Raw genomic sequence first — 20,208 nt, 5'->3', positions numbered from 1 at the left:
TTAAATATAAATAGATGGAGGTAAGAAAAAAAGGTAATAATTAAGAAAACTGAAAACATTTGTAAATTTTAAAAATTTTTAGCCGTGGACAAACAATATTTCTTGTGCAGAATATACACCCCTTTCCCGAATCAGCTGTAATGTAGCTGCCAAAGATACCGTAATTGTTTATGTTTTGAGAACATTGTTGAGAACTTGCTCTCTGTGGTGGTCTGGAGGTTGATCTTTTCTTCTTCTCTAACTCATCATCTTCAGGCCTGTGTCCCTGTTCCCACAATCTTTGCTTCTTCATGTTGTCCTTTACTCGTTTGTTGGCATCTCTTCTTGTCCGAGCCTCACCACGCTGGCCGAAATCGGGCAAATGTGTATTTGTTCTGTTCAACATTTGCTGCAGCTTAATTTGGTTAGGTTGCTCACTGAGTTGACTATTACTACAACCTGGCTCTGGACTATAACTACAACCTGGTTCTGTGTTTACGTCTTCATCAGGATTTGATGTGCCTGCGCTTTCAGCATATTCCCGGCTTGAATTAATTTGTGCTGTGCTCGTGCTTGCTCTGCTCTGGTTTCTGTACAACACCGCATTAATTTGATTCGTTGATGGAAATGTTGTTTGTTTTCTGGGACGTTTAGGAACTTCTTTGGTAGGCTTTGGCTTTTGGGCCACTTTTGCTTTTGGCTTGCGTTGTTCTTCTTCTTCTTCACTACTACTACTACTGCCAGTTCCAGTGTCTGGGTCTGATTGATGACCTTCATCTGTCTCATCACTCTCTGGTGCTTCTTCTTTGATGTCAGAAAGTAATTCACCTTCTTCTCCATCTTTTTTCCACTTTGCTTTTTCTCCTACAAAGAAATAAAAAATGTTAAAGCAAATGTACATAATTGTAGCTTCAATATTATTTCCATACCTATATGAACATTAGTTACTATTAATCAGATTCAAATGAAAACAAGCAATATTTTTTACCCTATATTAATATGCCAATCAAAGATAAAAGGGGGAATTTTGCATTGGCAATTGCTTTATAGGGGTACAATATGGAACTGTGAAGAAACGGCGTCGCCACCGCCGAGGACCGCCAATAAAAGCCCCAAAAAAATGTCACTTTCGCCCACCCCCCCCCCCCCCATTTATTACATTAAGACCTGTAACTTACCGTCAATGTTGATGAGTTCTAAAATTTCCATTTGGTTGTATATAGAAACATTTGAGCCTACTGCAACAACCTCATAATGACCCGTGTGGTTGTGAATTATAATGGCAAGTTTGGGTAATATTATTCCACATGGATGTATCCGAATTTCCTTACTTGCATTGCCGTCATTCTTGCCCTCATTGTCCTCAACCTCCACAATTTCGTCACTCTGGTTTCCGTCATCTTCGTTATCCACCTCGAATGATGGTTCATTGTCCAGCTGTAAACTTTTCTTGGTTTTTGCTTCGGCTTCCAATGCGGTTTGCCTTCGCTCCCGGTTCTTTGGAATGATCGCCACATCATCTAAATAATTATTATAGTCATTATTTCAAATAGTATAAATGTTACCCAACCCCCCCCCCCCCCCCCTCCAAGGAAATAGCTTAAAATCACCGCAGGACCAATACACAGAAGAGTAGAATCCGATCTCCAGGATACAATTAATACCATAAAAAACCTAGTTTTTACCACTTTTATGGTAAAATTTTACCAGCCTATACGATTTAAAAGGTGGTAAAATTTTACCGTAACCTCGATCGATTCAGTGGTTACTGAGATCTTAAGCTTCTGACGGCCGGACAGACATTAAGCTACTTAGTATTATAGATAGCGGCTGCGCCCATACAAATTTTAGCCTAAAACCCTGTCAGGGCCTGTACGAAGTTTCCCTTAAAACAAAATTAATCCACAGGGTTTTTATCTAAGACTACTTCTCAACTAAAATATTAATAAACTTAAATTTAGGTGATACAGTTCCTACGTTTTTCAAACTATAAATAACAATACCTTCGGCATCCTCATCATTCTCATCACTGCTGCTTTCCTCCACGACACTTGTTGCCTTTCCAGTCACCTGTCTCTCGTTACTGTTGCCTGTAAATAATTAATTTATACATTAATTTTATACGTTTCCAAACAAAAAGCAAGTACTGAAAACATTTTTCCACCCCCCCACCCCCCCTACTTGGTTGAAAAAAAAATTTTAAAAGGAAATGTGTTGTAGGAGGGATAGAATAAATAAATCATAGAGTTCTTTAAATATTTTTCAATTTTCCCCCTACTTGGTGAAAAAAAACTAGGGGGGGGGGAAGAAAAATTTAAAAAAAATTAGTAGCAGAGGAAAAAAAATCTTGTGCAGTATATACACAATACGAGGAAAGATAAAACTTATAAATAATAATTAATGTTCAACAAATATGTACCTGTGATTGAATTATTTCGTCCATAAAATTCTTTCTGTCTTTGCAGTGGTGGAAAGTTTGGTGGTTGTTCATCATCTTGCATTGGGACTGTATCATCAAGATTTCCCACATTTTGGCCCTCATCGTCTGTTTCAGAAATAATTATCTTCTTCGACTTTTTCGAGCCCTTTCCATGCTTCTTCCTTTTGGAGCTTGTGATGTTTTTAAATACATTTACTTTGGGTTTATTATTGGACTGGCTGTTGACAATTGGATCTTCATATAACCTACGTGGCTTTACTGGGTGCTTTACTGGTTCTGGAGTTACTGCTGGATTCTCCGCGGGTAAGTCATTCCCAATCTGATCATCATTTGAATTCATTTCAACGTCGTCGGCTCCGTCATCAATTACAAGCTCCTCACCATTGTTGCTTTCTTCATCAGCAATGTTTTCCATACCATTTTCTTCAACAGCATTGCCTTCAGCTTCATTGTCTTCAACAGCATTGCCTCCCCCCTCATTGTCTTCACCATCAGTGGATACATCAGCAGTGGAATCATCAGCAGTGGAATCATCAGCAGTGCAATCATCAGCAGTGGATTCATCAGCAGCATTCATCTTTCTATTTCTTGAAATTCTAGTTGCTTTCTCACTGGCATTGTGAATCTTTGTCTGTTCTTCACTCATTTCTGGTTTCAAATTGGTTGTGGCGTACGAATAATACATTACAGCTCTTTGTATAACCTTCTTATTACTATGGACTGTCTTGAAAAATTGCTTGGGGTTCTTTGCCATGTCTGCATAATCTTTGATCTGAAATGAATTTCTCGACCTGTCATTGTTTATTCTCAAGTAAATCGGGTTCTTTCCTTGAACTTCGTGGGGTAAGCAACCCATTGAGTGGGCACCTAACATGTGGTAAAATTTCCTGTCTTCGGCTGTAACACCTGGTGTTGAAGTTGTGATTGTCTTCGGTTTAATACGCCGCTTAATTCTTTGTATCTCTGCAGGGGCCAGATAAAATTCACACATCTGTAAGGCTGATCGTTTCTGTGCCTTTTCCTTCTTGTCTTTCTTGTCTTTCTTGTCTTTCTTGTCTTTCTTGCCATTCTTATTGCTTGTCTCCTTCCTTGGCTTGATTTCAAAAACCTGTTCATACGTGTAGTTTGGGGTTGACAATGCGCGTTCTTGTTTTCGCGTTACCAGCCCTCGAAATAGCCTCCAGCAGACAGGATCCTCATTAGCAAGCATATAATCTTGGGCCCTCTTCTTATTTTCACAAAAACCAGTCGCGTCCTCTTTAAAAGTGTGTTCGAAATTGCGCAAGAACCTAGATAAAAAAAGGGTTTATATCAAAACAGTCTCAATATATAACATATAACATATATCAAGAAAAGATGAACTAAAAGTCTTGCCACATAAAAAAATACATGGTACAAAATTGAAATTCTTTGAAACATATGCCATAGAAATGTAGTTTAACAATTTAACAAGAATACAATATGCAGTTAACATTTCGTGAAACTACTTTTTTAACTAAAGAACATTGAAATGCATTTTGTAAAACTACCACTTTCACATTTAATAGACGCGGAATAGATGCGATAAATAATTGAATTACCTACAAGCTTGTATGTGGTTCCTCACTAGAAAAAGGTCGCTTGAAGACACATAGGTTCCTGTTCTCCACAAATTTGGTGGGATAGCTTCATCTAGGTACGTCTCGTTAAGCACTAACTTACAATGATCCAAGAAACGATCCACTGAAATAATAATGAAATTTTCAATTAACTCTGCATAGGTACATGTTTATTATTGTACCAGGGGTGTATATTCTGCACAAGATTTATTTTCACAAATAAAATATATATATAAAAAGATTATTGTACATGGTCACCTGCTAGCAAGAATAGGAATGCCCCTTTTATTCGGTTTATTTCCCTTGCCCCCACCTCCCTTCTCCCTGTTTTAAACGTTTTCTCATCATGTCAAATTTACAAAATAATATTTACTTACCAGTTTCGTCATCAATAACTTCCGGAGCAGTCCAAAAGGCAGCTGTGATGCGGGCGTCAAAGGTGAACTGCTCGAACACGACATACAGGAAGGTTATGATGTCGCGGCATACTTTCAGTAAGGTTTGCCAGCCTATATCCACTTTCAGTGAGTCTTCGAAATTTTGGATGAAAAAGATAATTTCTTCTCTTCTCATATAACCATCTTTTTCCAAGGGGTCATGGTTCTTTATTCTTTCTCTGTAAAAATCTGGTGAGAAAATCTGGTCCACGACAACATCCTGATTCTCACTAGGCCCTTTATTCGCCTCCTCCTCATCAAGCTCATCCACATTGGTCAGTCTTCTTAGATCAGTCACCAAGGTTTCCACAATTTGGCCGGTTTTCTTCATTTCTGTTTTCAGGGTTTTAGTATTTTCAGCCATATCTCTTGATACACTGTCTTGCAGGTCTTTGATTTCATTCTTCACTAACTCATGGTTTGTGGACGTTTTGTTTACCAAGTTTCTGATGGACGCATTAATGGGCTCTAATTGATTTTTCATTTGTGAGGTCAAGAAAGTACGTAGCTGCTGAAATTGGTTCTGAATTTGGTTCATAACGGCCCCGGTGAACAAATCCTTAAAATGAAACATATTAAACCACATATTTTCAAGTCTTGGTATTTTAAAAACTATGTGGTAGAAAAGAAGACTATCCACAAACAAGAGCAAGTGATCCTAAGCATCTTCCATCATTTTTGGACTTTGACAAACAAAAAAACTTGGTAAAATTTGACCAACTTTTTGGTAAAAATTGACAAGGTAAATTTTTAGGCTAAGTCCAGATTTTTGGACTTTGACCAAAAAATCAACTTGGTAAAATTTGACCAACTTGTTTGTAAAAATTTACAAGGTAAATTTTTATTGGTCAATGTTTACCAAAAATTTAGTCAAATCTTACAAGTTATTTTTTCCAGGCTAAGTCGATATATATCCTAAATAATTGTAATTTGTATCCTCTGGATGACAAAATGAAATAAAAATAATACCTCGCTTTCTTCCATCTCACCAGAAGGGCCAGATGATCCCTGGGGTCGTGATGACTGGGACTGGGATCGTGATGATGTTGCAGGAGGAACTACAACTCTCGCGGTCCGTTGACTCGCGGAGTGGTGCCGTGCCCGTGGAGATGGAGGTGGGGTAATATTTATTGGCCTCATTGGAGATGTTGGGGTTCTAGTTGTGTTCTAAAAATAATATAGATAATTATTGTAAAGCATTACTTACCGAGGATTATAGTTTTAAACAACACCGGCATTATCCTAATTTTTTTCTTCTATTTTTTAAAACTTTACCCTCCCCCCCCCCCTCTCCCGACAAAATGACTGTGTTAGGTTAGGCTAGGTTAAGTTATATGGTTAGAGGGACCCAATTTGTTCAACGGTTAACGAGATTTGTTGGTACAAACCCACAAACAGACATCATGTTAGTAAGTTTAGTTTAACAACAAAACACCAACAAACCAAAAACCGATAACAATAAAACTTAAAATCCTACCTTTGCTGTTGTACCTTTGCCACCTCCAGTAGATTTGTTGCTTCCAGTTTTGGCACTTGGAGCTTTGGCACTTCCACCTCTGGCACTTAAATTAGGTTTGCCACCTCCAGTAGGCTTGTTGTTCTAAAACAAGAAATAATTGTTGTATTTACAATGCATAAAAAGATATTAGATAGCAGTGGCTACGCCCCTAGAATTTTAATTACTAATATCAAATGTTAAACACACTGTGGAAAATTAATAAATAATTATACTTGGTCAATAATCTTTTGTGGTCTGTTAAGCATGAACCGATAAGGTTTTCCTTTCGATCCGGTAACATGCGAATTTATAAGTTTTAAGAGCGAAGGGTAGCAGCAATTTGTACAATAGTAAATTAGGCCTTAAATATAATTTTTACCTTTACAGAACTAGCACTCTTTCCAGTCCTCGTCATTTTGGGATCTAGCTTGATCAATTGCCAGTCGAAGTTACGCTGTTGGATCCAGGTCGTTGGCATGGGCAATTTGCATAGTTTTAAATCTGAAATGTGTAGACAGAAATTAAAATTTTATGTAAAATTAAATTAAATTGCAAACATGTACTCTTTCAAATTACAGACTAGACTTATAACACTTTAACTTCATACCCATCGATGGCCAAAAAGGTAGGGTTTTGCTAAATTTAGTTGAAATGCCTTTTTTAAAATTAGCTATAAAAAATAATTTTAATGAAAAAATATTTTAAAGTACATTTCACATAAATTCCAAATAAAGAGGGAAGGGCCTTCAGTTGAATTTTACAACATTTTACATACATATTATAACAAAAGGGGGGGGGGGGGGGGGGGGGAAGTGACACTTTTTGAAACCAAAACTAAAAGTCAAAGGAACTGAACTAAAGAAACAGTTACAGATCTGTAATTTTGCATGGCAGTTGTTTTATAAGGGTACAATATGGAACTTTTAGTTTTGGTTTCAAAAAGTGTCATTTCCCCCCCCCCCCCTTTCTCTGCTTTCAATGTACAAAATTAAATTCCGATAGGAATTACGATGGAGACATCTTGATGCAACAGGTGTACGGAGATATGTGCTACTCTGTACTTCAGTAGGTTGGAGGCTAGTTCTGTTGGAGGATGGCTATAGTCTTCGGGATCGTCAGTCTTGCCTACTCCTAATACCAGGGGTGTATATTTTCAGTGTTTAAAACCATAAAACTTAATTCATATTTCCTAGACCCCCCCTCCCCCCTTTACCACACTCTCCTCCTGGCATGATAAAGAATTACAAATAAATTGTGGTAGGTTAAAAAGGAATTAGATGAAATGTATAGTTCATGAAATATTTCTATACAACAATTAATCATGTGCAAAATATACACCCCTACCTATTATTCTGGAATCTTCAGGAAAGGTGTATGCCGGAAAAAATGTCCTCACTTTGTGGACCAACCATACTGTTTTATCACGACGGCAGTCTGGGACAAAGTAGAGGTCTTGGCAGTCTGTATAGAATTGATTTCTTTCGAACTTTCGTTTGTTGGCATTCCTTTTTCCCCTGACAGCCAGCTTTTCATTTATGTACGGTTTCACTGTGTGAAATATCAACAATCTAAATATGTCATTTATGTCATTAATGGCTGTTAAACGGAAAGGTATGTTGCTGGTGAAATCGTTATAGCTTAAGTGTTTGATCAGCAATACACGGAAAGAAAGTTATGTTACATTTTTAAAAATTACATTAAAATTTGTAAAGAGTGGGGGGGGGGGGAGAAGTGACACTTCTTGAAACCAAAACTAAAAGTCAAAGGAACTCAACTAAAAAAAAATAGTATTACCTGTTTGAAACCTCTTTAAGGCCAAAATTATATCCTCGGATGTAAGTTGCAATCACATGATTGGCACTTTCGAAAGCATAACAACTGAACGCCATGGATGGTCCAAACCGGCGGACATGTTCCGGCATATGGTAAAGCATGTGAGTATTGTAACTCAAGCACGATTCGCCGTACATCTCCGCCAATTTTGAGTTCAGGACCATTATCATGGTCTTGAGCTCAGCCACACGTTCAGTTGTTATATGCTCTTCGAGACAGCGCAATATGTGGAATAAAAACTTGCATATCAGACGTTGTTCATCTTTAAGATTTGCCAACTGGAAAAAAAAACATTGTAATAATTTAAGGGAAAACTAGCTCTTTCGCCCCTAGCCTCTAGGGGCTTCGCCCTATATACTTATTGGAAGTCCACCCTCCTCAATAGAAATATATATATAATATAGCACACGTGCGCAAATTTAAAAAGAATGTTATTGCTATACAATATAATGAAACTGAAATAAGCTTTAAATTCTAAAAAGATTATAATATGGTAAAAACCTACCTCTGCATAAAATATCATATGGTAAAAGCCCAGTACTTTGAATTCAGAACTTTTCAAATTGAGGGCTAGCTTCTTCTCTGTCAGGCGCATGATGGACGTACGGGGAACGCGATCAAAATCGCTAACAAGCTTCAATTGATCGTTGATTTCATCTATAATTGGAGTTACTGCAGTTCATGGTAAAATATGGGTGATAAGGAGAAAATTTTCAAAATTTAAGTTCTTTAAACTTTTCAAACTAACACTCTTTTAAGCGGCATAACAAGGCGTACAAATAATGTGTAATAGACATAAATCTAAAAATGCAGAATTTTATCGCAGTGCCGAGAAATGCGCGAAGAAAACACCTATTTTACGCGTCATTTCTTTAGTCAAATGCAGTACATCCCTGTAATTCTCTCCATTTGAACTAAGTCTTCTTCTTCCAATTCTGGATAACTATTACGTCCTTTCTTCAGGTACGTCATCACTTTCTTTACATAGCCCAGGTGCAACGCGTGCATCGGATCACTGGGGGTATCTTGTATTAAATCCAAGCTCGGGTCAAGCTCAGAAAAACTGGTTTTCATGTTCTGATTATTTTCCTCTAACTTGCGGAATTTCTCGTCAGACCTCGGCGTACCCATATTTTGACTGTCACTGGGGTAAAATACATTCATTGATTCGAACAATACCAAGTTCTTTTGACGGAGATAAGTCTGTGAAAAAGCCATCCCTGGAAGGTCACAGTGTGGGCATCCATTTTTTGATCCATGGCCAAGAATGCCGAATACATCGGCTCTCGCAACGGCATCGTGGATGATGGTTCTACATTGAAAGGTATGTCCAGGTAATCCTTCTTGAATTAGTTTGTTGATGAATCGGGTAACATTATCCAGAAAGTTGTAACTGTAGGGACGCCTCCTCGTCTTCTCAAATATGCTGACTGGCAATATAACACTGAAATCCTTGTTGAAGAATAACCTGAAATAATAAAGAAGAATTAATAATAATAGCATTTAATAACTTAGAATTAAAATTGTAGTTACTGATTTATAAAACGTAAAGGCTGGTAAAATTTTACCGTAAAAGTGGTAAAAACTAGGTTTACTTATGGTATTAATTAAGTCCTGGTATACAGTAAGACAGATTTTTATATATGTATGCAATAGAAAAAAGTATCAATTGTAAACTTAGTTTTCTTTTTTATTTCTTTATTGAATGGTTTCCTAAACTTTGGCTTTAAAAATCTGGGCTGTCAATTGATGTAAAACAAATATTTCGATATCCTTTGAAATATAGGGTGCCATTCCTAAAAAATATTTTTTCGAGGGTCATGCTGTATATGAAAAGAACTTTATCCCAACCCAACCCTTTCAAATCCACAATATATTAATTACTTACCTAATCCAGACAGTATAATAGGAGATATGAGATCCCTGAGCTGCTTTCACTCCGTCGCCCGAGATGTCAAAAGTTATATGATCATCAACGGCCTGTTGTCCATTCAACCGTTTAAAGTCTGTGATGGCGTCTTGGAGGATCTCATAGGTAGGGAATCTGGAAAAAGAAATATATTTTTAACTAATAATAGCTTATAATATTGTTCTCAAGTTGTCGCAGGAAGCAATATACCAAAGAATGATCAAACTGATAATTAGAACACTTGAAAGTTTGTTGTTAAAAAAGGAGAAAAATCGACATGTTTAAAATGGACGTACGGAAATTCTGGTAATGATTATAGAAATGCTACGCTTTCTAAATCGTATATAAACATACCTGCACTCAATCAGTGAACCAGGAGCATTTGTAGGATTATATTTGTTTTCTTTGATTTCAACTTTGTATTTGGGTTTGAATAATGTATTATATGACGGAAATTTGAAAATACACGAGCGTTTCAGAATTGCCAGGATGATTCTAACTTTGTTGTGAGAGATGGGGTTGTCTAGAACACAAACGCTTCTGAAATCATTAACAATTTCTTTCTCAAGTTCTGTAAGATGTTTGAAGGGATCCCCGTCATGATCGCCATCAGGTTCGCCATCAGGTTCGCCATCAGGTTCGTCATCAGGGTCATCGTCATCATCTGGGTCAAAATCATCTTCAGGTATATCAAACAATTCGACGTGTTCCCAGTCCTCGGCATCTTGAATGCTGTCATTGTCTGCATCATTATTATCGTTGGTATTATTGTTGTTAATATTGTCTACAACAATATTAATGTAGTTTGTTTCTTCAGGATTGTTATTTAATCGCTCCAAAACTTGGTTTGCGTAGCATTGATAACATATACTTTCGGTTTCCTTTGTGAAGTTGGTATTGCAGCCTGTACAAACTTTACCTAAAAAAATACGATGTTAAATATGGTGTTTTATAGTTATAAACCTTCCCGGGACCTATGTGAAGGTACCCTGTAAAGGAGAACCCAATCGGTTCAGCGGTTAGCAAGATCCTTTTGAACAGACACACAGACATCCTGTTACTTTAGTATAAGGATAATGCCGTAAAGAAAAACTAGTCAAATTAGAAAGTTAAAAAATTAAAAATTCCAGAAAAAGTAGATAAATGTAGAGAGTGGGTGAAGGTGGGTTAGGTTAAGGGATCCCATGTAGAATATACACCCCTGGAACAAGGATATCTTGAGACAAACTTAACTAACGTTTGATCAAACCAATTGTTTGAAATTTAGATTGAAAGGAAAATAAAAAACAAAAATTGGGAGACAATGTTTGTGGGAATTTGGACAAACAAACAACAAACAGACAGACCGACATCGTTCTACTTTATATTACAGATATTGTAGGTTACCTTTTGACGATGCAGTTTCGTTCTCATATTCCACATCCATCAAATCCTCCTGCTGTTCTTCTTCTAGTAATGGCTGACTGTCTTCACTTTGTGGAGGTTTCTTGCGCCATTTTCTGGTTCTCGTTGCAGTACAGAAGAGTTTTCTTATGGACCTCAGTTTATGCTGCAACTGGAAAAAGATTACATAATTAGTGAATTACTTATTTAAAATAATATAGGGGAGTTGTTATGGATCGTTATTTGGGCAAGCTACACGTGTCAATTGATTACAGTACATATGACTATACTGGTGTAAGAGCAAGCATGTTTATAGTGCGCTGACTGCAAGTGAAAAATAGAAATTAAAGTCGAGCATAGATTATACTTTAAGTACAGTAATGAAAAGTAAGGTCTCATCTTAAATATGTAGAAATAATTAGTTGTAAAAAGTCACCTGTACATTTTTCCTCTTATCTCCACTTCTTATACGCTTCAGTAGAGCTTTAGAGAGTGTACCAATCAAATTGTCTCCCATTGCAATAACGTCTAACAGGGGTGTATAGGTAACTCCTGAAATAAGAAGTATATGTTATAATCAGGGATGTATATTCTGCATGGGATCCCCTGCTCAGGGGGGGGGGGGGTGGAAATAAAAAATAAGTGGTTGGAGGAAAAAAAAATGTAAAAATTAAGAAAACTGAAAACATTTTTTCCATTTCCCCCCCCCCCCCCTCCTTGGTGAAAAAAAAATAAAGAAATGTGTGGTAGGAGGGATAAAATAAATGAAGTATAGAGTTCTTTAAATATTTTTCTATTTCCCCCCCTACTTTTTCAGAAAAATCTAGGGGGGGAAAAAAAATAAAAAAATTTGTAGCAGGGGAAAAAAAATAAATCTTGTGCAGAATATACACCCCTGGTTATTAATAATAAGGTTATTACTTGTTTACATATAACGAAAGAAGGAGAAAGTAAAAAAGGGGGGGGGGGGGGGAGTGACACTTTTTGAAACCAAAATTAAATGTCAAAGGAACTCACAAAATAAAGAGTTAGAGTTACAAACAAGAAAATACCCTTATTTATTCTTTGATTGTGTATAAAATTAATTAAACTTACCTATCAAAATTGTGATCCAATTATACATACGTCATCCAGCGTTGGTCTGACATTTTTTTACTTTGAAAAAAATAACTATATACAATATATACATAAAATTTTGTTTGTTCCAGTCCTGACCTGGATAATACCTATATAAATTTCCTGCCTTCCCTGAAAAGCCGACGAACGCATATATAATCGAGCCCCACTGGTCGTGACTTTTGCAGAATTCTGCAGTTGCATGGAGTTTTATTATAACAACAATGTTGAACCCAGAAAATTTGTTAATTTGCTATAAAATAAATAATAATAAATAATAAAAAACAACATAACAAAAATATCAAAAAACAAAAACAAAAAATAAAACATATCAATTAAGATCTCCTAGAGAGCTATAGCCAGAAGCTTAAAAAACTGTACACGTGCATACGTAATCGTCGGCTTTAGGGGTAAATAATGTTTATTAATGTTTATATGCAGGAAATTATATATCTGCACGACCAGTGGGGCTCGATCACTGTCACCATGGGTACTTAATTATAAAATATATGGGCGCTGCAATCAAAGAGAGGTTAACGTAAATGTTCTGAAAGAACAAATTGATGTTATCCTCTTAGGAAATACCCCCCCCCCCTAGAAAAACGGCCCCTGGCCTCTACCTAGCCGTATAACTTAACCTAGCCTAACCTAACCCAGCAATTTAGTTTGGGGGGGGGGGGGGGATGGGGAGTTAAATAATACAAACAAAATTTTCTAAGAGGATAACGCCACAAATTACAATTAAAATTCGCTTTCAGCATGGATATCCGGAGGCTGGATGAAATCGCCGGCGGCGAGCTCGGCTTCTCCTAGCTTCTCCTTTCTCTTCCCTGAAAGGAAAGAACATTGAATTAAAAATGAGAAAACTAAAGCGTTTTTTAATGAAGAAACTCAAAGAATTCTGAAACATTTTTTGGTTAAAAACAATTTTTTCCCCTGCTACAAAAGACAACTAGCCATGAACAAGAGCATGTGATTTGAAGCAACTTCCATCATTGATCCACTTATTTCTTTTTTCCCCCTCCCCTCCCCCCCCCCCCGGAGCAGAATATACACCCCTGCAATAATTTCGTAGTTTTTACCTTGTTACTCTGGGTTTTATTTAGAAAAAAGGGCTGACGTTGGTGAGGAAAGGTGCACAGTCGGCTTCATGGTCAATGACACGTCTCTCGGTATCATCCAGGCGGGGTCTCTCGTTCTCGTAGAGATTCTCGGGCATAGGTTCAATCTTCTTTAAGTGTGTCTCTACCCAACCGTGATGGTATAAGAGTTTTACTATTTCAACAGCGTCATCAATGCCACATGATTCTTCTTGAACTCGAATATTTAGCTTGGAGAAGAGTCTCAACATCCTAACCATGAGGGCGTCCCATCTGTCATGCAGCTCGTGGTATTGGTATGGATCCATCCTAATTTGAGGAATGATTATTTTGTTTGTCTTGTTTATTTTTGGGAGGGGTGTGATTAATGTTTTTTAACTTTCCGGTATTTTATTTGTCCTTAAACAAGGGGGGGGGGGGAGAAGGCCTGGAGCTCCGGAACCTGGAGGCCTATCCAAAAAATATTAAAACTTGGGAAAATTCATCATATAAGAATGATTTTATCCCTAATAACCTATACTCTCAGTCCAAAGATAAAGCCTATACTCCCTGTTTACGCAAATGTGTCAAAACTTCCCCCCCCCCCCCCCTATTTATTTAGAACAAATTTTGTAGCAGGAGAAAAAAAATAAATCTTATACAGCTAATATACACCCATACCTGTTATTATGATGTACGCGTACCCAGGTGATTAACTTGAATAGCCTGTTATTCAGAACTATCTGAAAAGGTAGAATATTTAAGAAATAAAAAATTACAAAATAAAAATAGCTCGTATTCATTCGAATCCGGTGGATAGGAACAGGTGTTCTCATTCATACGCCAAAAAACTAGGTAACTAGCATATCGTATTATATGCATGGTTTTCTACGAATATAAAAATCTAAAAGCATAAGATTAAAAACAGTTATTTTTAGCCAGTGCCTCCGGCACCTCTGGGCCAAAAAAGTAGTTTCATTCTTATAATTGTACTCCTATATTTGCGACAATCCGTTTATACTACGGTGCAAGACATATATTTATTAATTTTACATTTAAAAAAGTCCTGTATATTACGTAAGCTAAAAAGAGTCCCAAAAATGGGAGAAAAAACGAATACGAAGAATATTTTAGAAAGAATTTTCAATAATTAATGATAAAATTTGAATTATAAAACAGAATGATACATATTAACGTCTTAATTCACTGTAATTTCACTAAAAATGATTACTAAAATACAAAAATGCACCGTAGTCATATAGTCCAGTTGAATTATTGCGCCGATGGAAAGTTACGGTTGCCAACATACAGATTGAATAGGTGGCAAAACACTTTGCAAGACAGTTATATTTTTAATCGTAAAATTGCAACGAATAATAACATTTCATGAATTATATAAGTTATGCAGTTTTAATTAATTAACCGGTAAAATATTAAAATGATATTATATACATAAGGTGTTTTTTAAAGTTTGGCAACTTTGTCCAGCACGTTGATTTTATCATCTGAAAACAGGGTTACGAAAGTTAAATAAATGTAAATTTTTTTTAATGTGAATGTAATATATTTTTGGCAATGACTTAAATGAAATATCATCGATAAAATATAAAAAAATATATTGCAATGGATATAAAAGAAATATTTTTCAATATAAAGTTGTATACCTGTACAGAGCATGTGCATGAATGCCGCTATACCGATTGAAAACTATTGTAAACAATGAGTGTTATAGTTCAAGTCTCTTAGAGAAAATACGTGTTATATCCAAGTATGATTGACAGGAGATGGTCCATGTCACAAGATTTATATGAATGTCAGTTAAGAACTCCTAGAGAGCTATATATTCAGAAGTTTAAAAAAGTACCTTGCTATACTGGCATGATACTTGATGTTATGTCTACCAGTCTTGGCTGTTAGTGTTGATATATGGACCCTGCAATCAAAGAGATGATAGTCAGATGTTTAAAAAAGTACGTGTCCACCTTCAGTCTTGGCTGTTAGTATATGGACCCTGCAATCAAAGAGTGGTTTGCGTAAAAGTAAGTGTTTAAATAATTTTAATATAAAAACATTAATAATATAGGACCTTGAGCGTACGGTTTTAGGCTGCCTTCGATTAACGGTTTAAGTTTTACTAGCGGCTATGCCCCTTAGAAGCCTCTAGGGGCACTTAAAGTAGGAAGAGAAAAGTCGAGGCCTCATCCTATTTTTAATTTGAGTTTCAGCTATAGATTAAAATAAATAAAAAGCTTCGTTGTAAAAGAGAACAATATTAATATATATAATAGGATAATTGTTTTAAGCCTTTTTTAAACCTTTTTGATTTGATCTAAGAAACACTTTTTATCCTATTCTTAATATTAAATAATCCGGGTTTAATATATATGAATGTAAGAAATATTAATAAATTATATTTAAATTGAATATTGTTTTTCAGGTTCAGCAACACTGATTCATCAGAAATAACTATTTGGGCGCTGCAATTAAAGAAGGGCTCACTTAGTAGTAAGTTTTAAATAATGTAATAAAAAAATCAATATAATTTAGGACCTTACGCATGGTTTTAAGCTACTTCGATAAACTGTTTGTTTTATAATTTTTTAAACCTTTTTGATATATGATATAAGAACGACTTTTTATCCTATTCTTAATATTTAAAGTATTCTACTATTAATATATATAAATAATAATAGAAATATTAACAAATTATATTTCAATTAATATTGTTTTTCAGACTTAACCAGGAATCAGATTCGTGAGAAAATATATGGGCGCTGCAATTAGTGAATGGTTTACATAGAAGTAAGTGTTAAAATAATTTTAATAAGAACATGGATATTTTAGGCCATGTTATTAAGACTATCCTTTAACGAAACCTTTTTAATTCAACCTTGCTACGAAGCCTTGTGTGATACCGGTAGAGTGTTTGAGTTCTTAGGGAACCACACTAATTACATAATATTATCTTGAGTTAGACAGGTTTTATAAGCTGTAAACAGACTAATACAATTAGCTATATGTCATTATCTTTAAATTATTTATTATAATTTATATAATAGCACCTTTGAAATAAGCTCATATTATATCCAACCTATATTCGCCCTTTAAGGTTTATGATTGTTTTAAGCGTAACGAAGTTTTATACCCTTAATAGAAAGATATTATAAGATGTGTTTTATGTAAAATAATATTAAAAATATATATAAATTATATTTCAATTAATATTCTTTTTCAGGTTTAGCTTCGCACACAGCTGGGTGTATTCTCTGATTATAAGCTGACCGCAATTCGACCGTGGAACATTTCTTAAGCACCAACATGAAGCTGTTGCCATCAGAAATTCATCCGTTAAAAGTAAGTGTTTAATTATTTGTAATAAAAGATAGTTGGAATAATCCTACACGCAACTACGGCAACACCTCGGCCCCAAAAGGTAGTTTCCATGTATACAAGCATAACAAATATGAAGTTAATATACACAGACACACATCGAACTACCTTTATGAAACTGTATACTAAATTATATTAACAATTAAGCTATTATTAAATTTATTAGATAGATATTAAACTGGTTAGACAAAAGTTAATACATAAAAATAATGTACTAGATAGGTAGCTATTTAAAATTAGATTTTACTACTTTATATTATTGAAACAGTACATTCAGGATATTATTAAAATCTAAACAGCATTACATTCATCCTCGTGCATGTTTACTTCGTGAAGAACAGCTGCCAGTTCGGCAGCCTGGGCAGCGGCGGGCAGCAGAGGGGAAGGACGGCAGCGATTAAGATGTGTAGTAATCCATCCATGTTGATATAACCTCTTACAAACCTCCCTCTGGATCTCGACATTGTCAGTTCTGGCTCTAATCTCTAGACTCTCTCTTAGTACTAACATACGACTATTTAATTCATACCATAACTCCAAATTCCCGTTATAAGACATTCTTAGTTTCTCTCAGTCTGGTTATGTATTGATAACTGAATTAAACTTTCTCTAATAAGCAGGCACATACACAAGCTGTATCTACTTTCTCCATGAAATTTTCCCAAAACCGTTAACTTTCCTTTTTGTAAGGCCTTTTTGATTTGTTAATCCTTTAATTGCTTAATTTAAAAATGAATATTCTTTTTCAGGATTTTGGAGTTGAACCAGTTTTGAAGTACGTGGAGCTTTGCAGTTCCATGGAGAACAACGAGAGTTCCATCTCAACATGTAACAGTCACAGATTATACAAAAAATTTCATTATATTTATTATAACGACAATGTTGAACCGAGAAAATATGTTAAAATATGTTAGTCAGTTAAAATTAACAAATAATTTACAGAACGATACTAATAAGTTTTATTATGACGATCAATGTTGAACAGAGAATATTCTGTTAGTCAGTTAAAATTAACTTAAATAAAGCGTATTGATTACAATCAGTGTTTATTATGACGACAATGTTGACACCTAACATTCCACAGCTAAAATTCTAAAAAATATTGACTTTAACATATAAAGCGTATTGATTACAATCCGCCCAATCGGTGTTTATTAATTAAGTTCTACTCGAGAGCTCCAAACATTCCACAAGCTAAAATTCTAAAAAATGTTATTTACAGAAACGATACTAGTAAGTTTTGTAGTTTCAGTATTGACCTGGATAATATCTATATGACCTGTTATGTTATAATATGAAATAAATTCTAAATAAAATCATTATCATCATTATATTTTATTTGCGATTTTTATCATTAAGTAGAAGGATGTTTGTTTGGAAAAATCTGGACTTAGCCTAAAAATTTACCTAAAAATATTGACAAGAATTTAATTAACAAGTAAGAATGGAAAAACCTACCTTAAATACTGGAGATCTTGAGGCAAGTATAAACTTGTGCACTTTTAATTTGGATGTACTAGTTTCTATCAAACAATCAGTAAACTCTGGATCCTCAAAACAATTCTCCAGGTCACCAGAGAGACAGGATACTGCACTTTCAGGTCCAGGTTTTATAACTTCCAGCCAAATAGTCAGAGTACCTCCAGGTAGGAGACTTGCCTGATTGTTCTTCAGTACATTAATCTCCATAAAAGCAGCATTACAATTTACCTCTCCAGGTGGCACTGTTATCAATCGACATTTAGGCATCAGTAGTAGACTGTTGTTATCTTGGATGCCAATCTTTTGTAGTTTCAGTATTGACCTGGATAATATCTATATGACCTGTTATGTTATAATATGAAATAAATTCTAAATAAAATCATTATCATCATATTTTATTAATTTCATATTCGATATAACGAAAGCAAATAGTGCTGAGTAAAAGGATGCTTTGTTTGGAAAGTATTAGGTCTGAATATTTCCTCATTATATTTTATTTGCGATGTTTATCATTAAGTAGAAGGATGTTTGTTTGGAAAAATCTGGACTTAGCCAAAAAATTTACCTTGTCAATTTTTACCAAAAAGTTGGTCAAATTTTACCAAGTTTTTTTTTTTGGCAGAGTCCAAAAATCTGGACTTAGCCTAAAAATTTACCTTGTCAATTTTTACCAAAAAGTTGGTCAAATTTTACCAAGTTTTTTTTTTTGGCAAAGTCCAAAAATTTGGACTTAGCCTAAAAATTTACCTTGTCAATTTTTACCAAAAAGTTGGTCAAATTTTACCAAGTTTTTTTTTTTGGCAAAGTCCAAAAATTTGGACTTAGCCTAAAAATTTACCTTGTCAATTTTTACCAAAAAGTTGGTCAAATTTTACCAAGTTTTTTTTTTTGGCAAAGTCCAAAAATTTGGACTTAGCCTAAAAATTTACCTTGTCAATTTTTACCAAAAAGTTGGTCAAATTTTACCAAGTTCATTTTTTTTGGCAAAGTCCAAAAATCTGGACTTAGCCTAAAAAAATACCTTGTCAAATTTTACCAACTTTTTGGTAAAAATTGACCAAATTGTGTTTTTTTGTCTAAGTCCGAAAATTCGGACTTAACCTGAAAAATAGAGTTGTAAAATTGACCACATTTTTGGTAAAACTTCCAAAAGTGGTAAAATTGAAAAAAAAAAAAAAAATTTAAATTTAGGCTTCATTGTATAAAAGTCATTATTTTAAAGTACTACAACTGATTATGAAGAGCTGTTTTTTATTTAAAACACAAAAAACGGGTTTTTTTGTTTCGTCAAATTTTACAAAAAAAATGGTAAAATTTGACTAATTTTTTGGCTAAAATTTTTGCTGGTAAAATTTACCACGAAACTGGTATATTATACCAGGTTGACCAGCTTTACCACTTTTCTGGTAAAACGAGTTTTTTTTCTGGTATTTCGTAGAACCTGGGAAACAAGCGCGGCATTCGCGAAATCTTAACAGAGTATACAACTATTTATTTAATTATTTCGCTTTTGTTGATACGGCCTTCATAGAAGAAAAAAAATTATCTTTAATCCATTTTTGCTGCATATATATATTAATTAATGCATCTTTTTAGAGCAGTATTAGACATTATACAAATGGCTAAAATAATAATTTTAAAATTTTGAATTCTTAAGTTGCATACTCTGTTGAAATAATATCGTCTTCGTTCAATCAATCAATGTCTAAAAAATTGTCGAAAAAACGCGGCATTTTTATAAAAACCCATCTCAGTAGACAAATTTGTTGCAATGAGGTTGATGCCAGGGCTCTTAAAGGAATAAGACAATTGACAATAAATAGCTATTCCTCCTCAATATTGATCAACAAAAAAACTCCTTCTTTAGGTTAAAATTATTGATTCGACACTAATAAAGAAACAAAGGAGAGTACTTTGGGTACCAGTATAGGAGTATAATTTAAAGTCAAATGTCCCCTCCCTCCTTGAAAAATCGAGACGGAATAGTTATTTCTCGCATGGTATTAAAAACAGCTTTCCGCGGATATAAAATGTACAATTATAAGATTAAGACCAGTTTTTTTT

General features: G+C 34.8%; 3 protein-coding genes across 4 annotated transcripts in view; all 3 read right to left on the bottom strand.

Moving 5' to 3' along the window:
• LOC145326100 (uncharacterized) overlaps positions 1-20,208 on the bottom strand; it is a gene marked incomplete in the record, with an annotated part of 253,565 nt that overhangs the window by 36,060 nt on the left and 197,297 nt on the right.
• Positions 3,498-6,717, bottom strand: LOC145326101 (uncharacterized). Of its 2 annotated transcripts, XR_013881751.1 has the most exons (3): positions 5,424-6,717; positions 4,000-5,013; positions 3,498-3,708 (listed from the first exon to the last, which is right to left on the bottom strand). XR_013881751.1 is itself a non-coding variant. In XM_080169210.1 (2 exons), exons 1-2 carry the CDS (start codon positions 5,592-5,594, stop codon positions 4,387-4,389), a joined length of 798 nt encoding a protein of 265 aa, XP_080025336.1. In that variant the 5' UTR covers positions 5,595-6,717; the 3' UTR covers positions 3,498-4,386. The 2 variants fall into 2 exon arrangements, 1 of the variants encoding a protein (XP_080025336.1); XM_080169210.1 differs by having other exon boundaries at positions 3,498-5,013.
• Positions 6,870-8,412, bottom strand: LOC145326102 (uncharacterized). The gene is made up of 4 exons (XM_080169211.1): positions 8,291-8,412; positions 7,747-8,063; positions 7,297-7,520; positions 6,870-7,083 (listed from the first exon to the last, which is right to left on the bottom strand). Exons 1-4 carry the CDS (start codon positions 8,378-8,380, stop codon positions 6,941-6,943), a joined length of 774 nt encoding a protein of 257 aa, XP_080025337.1. The 5' UTR covers positions 8,381-8,412; the 3' UTR covers positions 6,870-6,940.

Source organism: Acartia tonsa, chromosome 8 (genome assembly GCF_053477335.1).
Source record: "Acartia tonsa isolate MP-2025a chromosome 8, ASM5347733v1, whole genome shotgun sequence".
Classification (NCBI taxonomy): Eukaryota; Metazoa; Arthropoda; class Copepoda; order Calanoida; family Acartiidae; genus Acartia; species Acartia tonsa.
The sequence above is the reverse complement of the archived record's forward strand: the minus strand, read 5'-3'. Positions and strand labels throughout refer to the sequence as shown.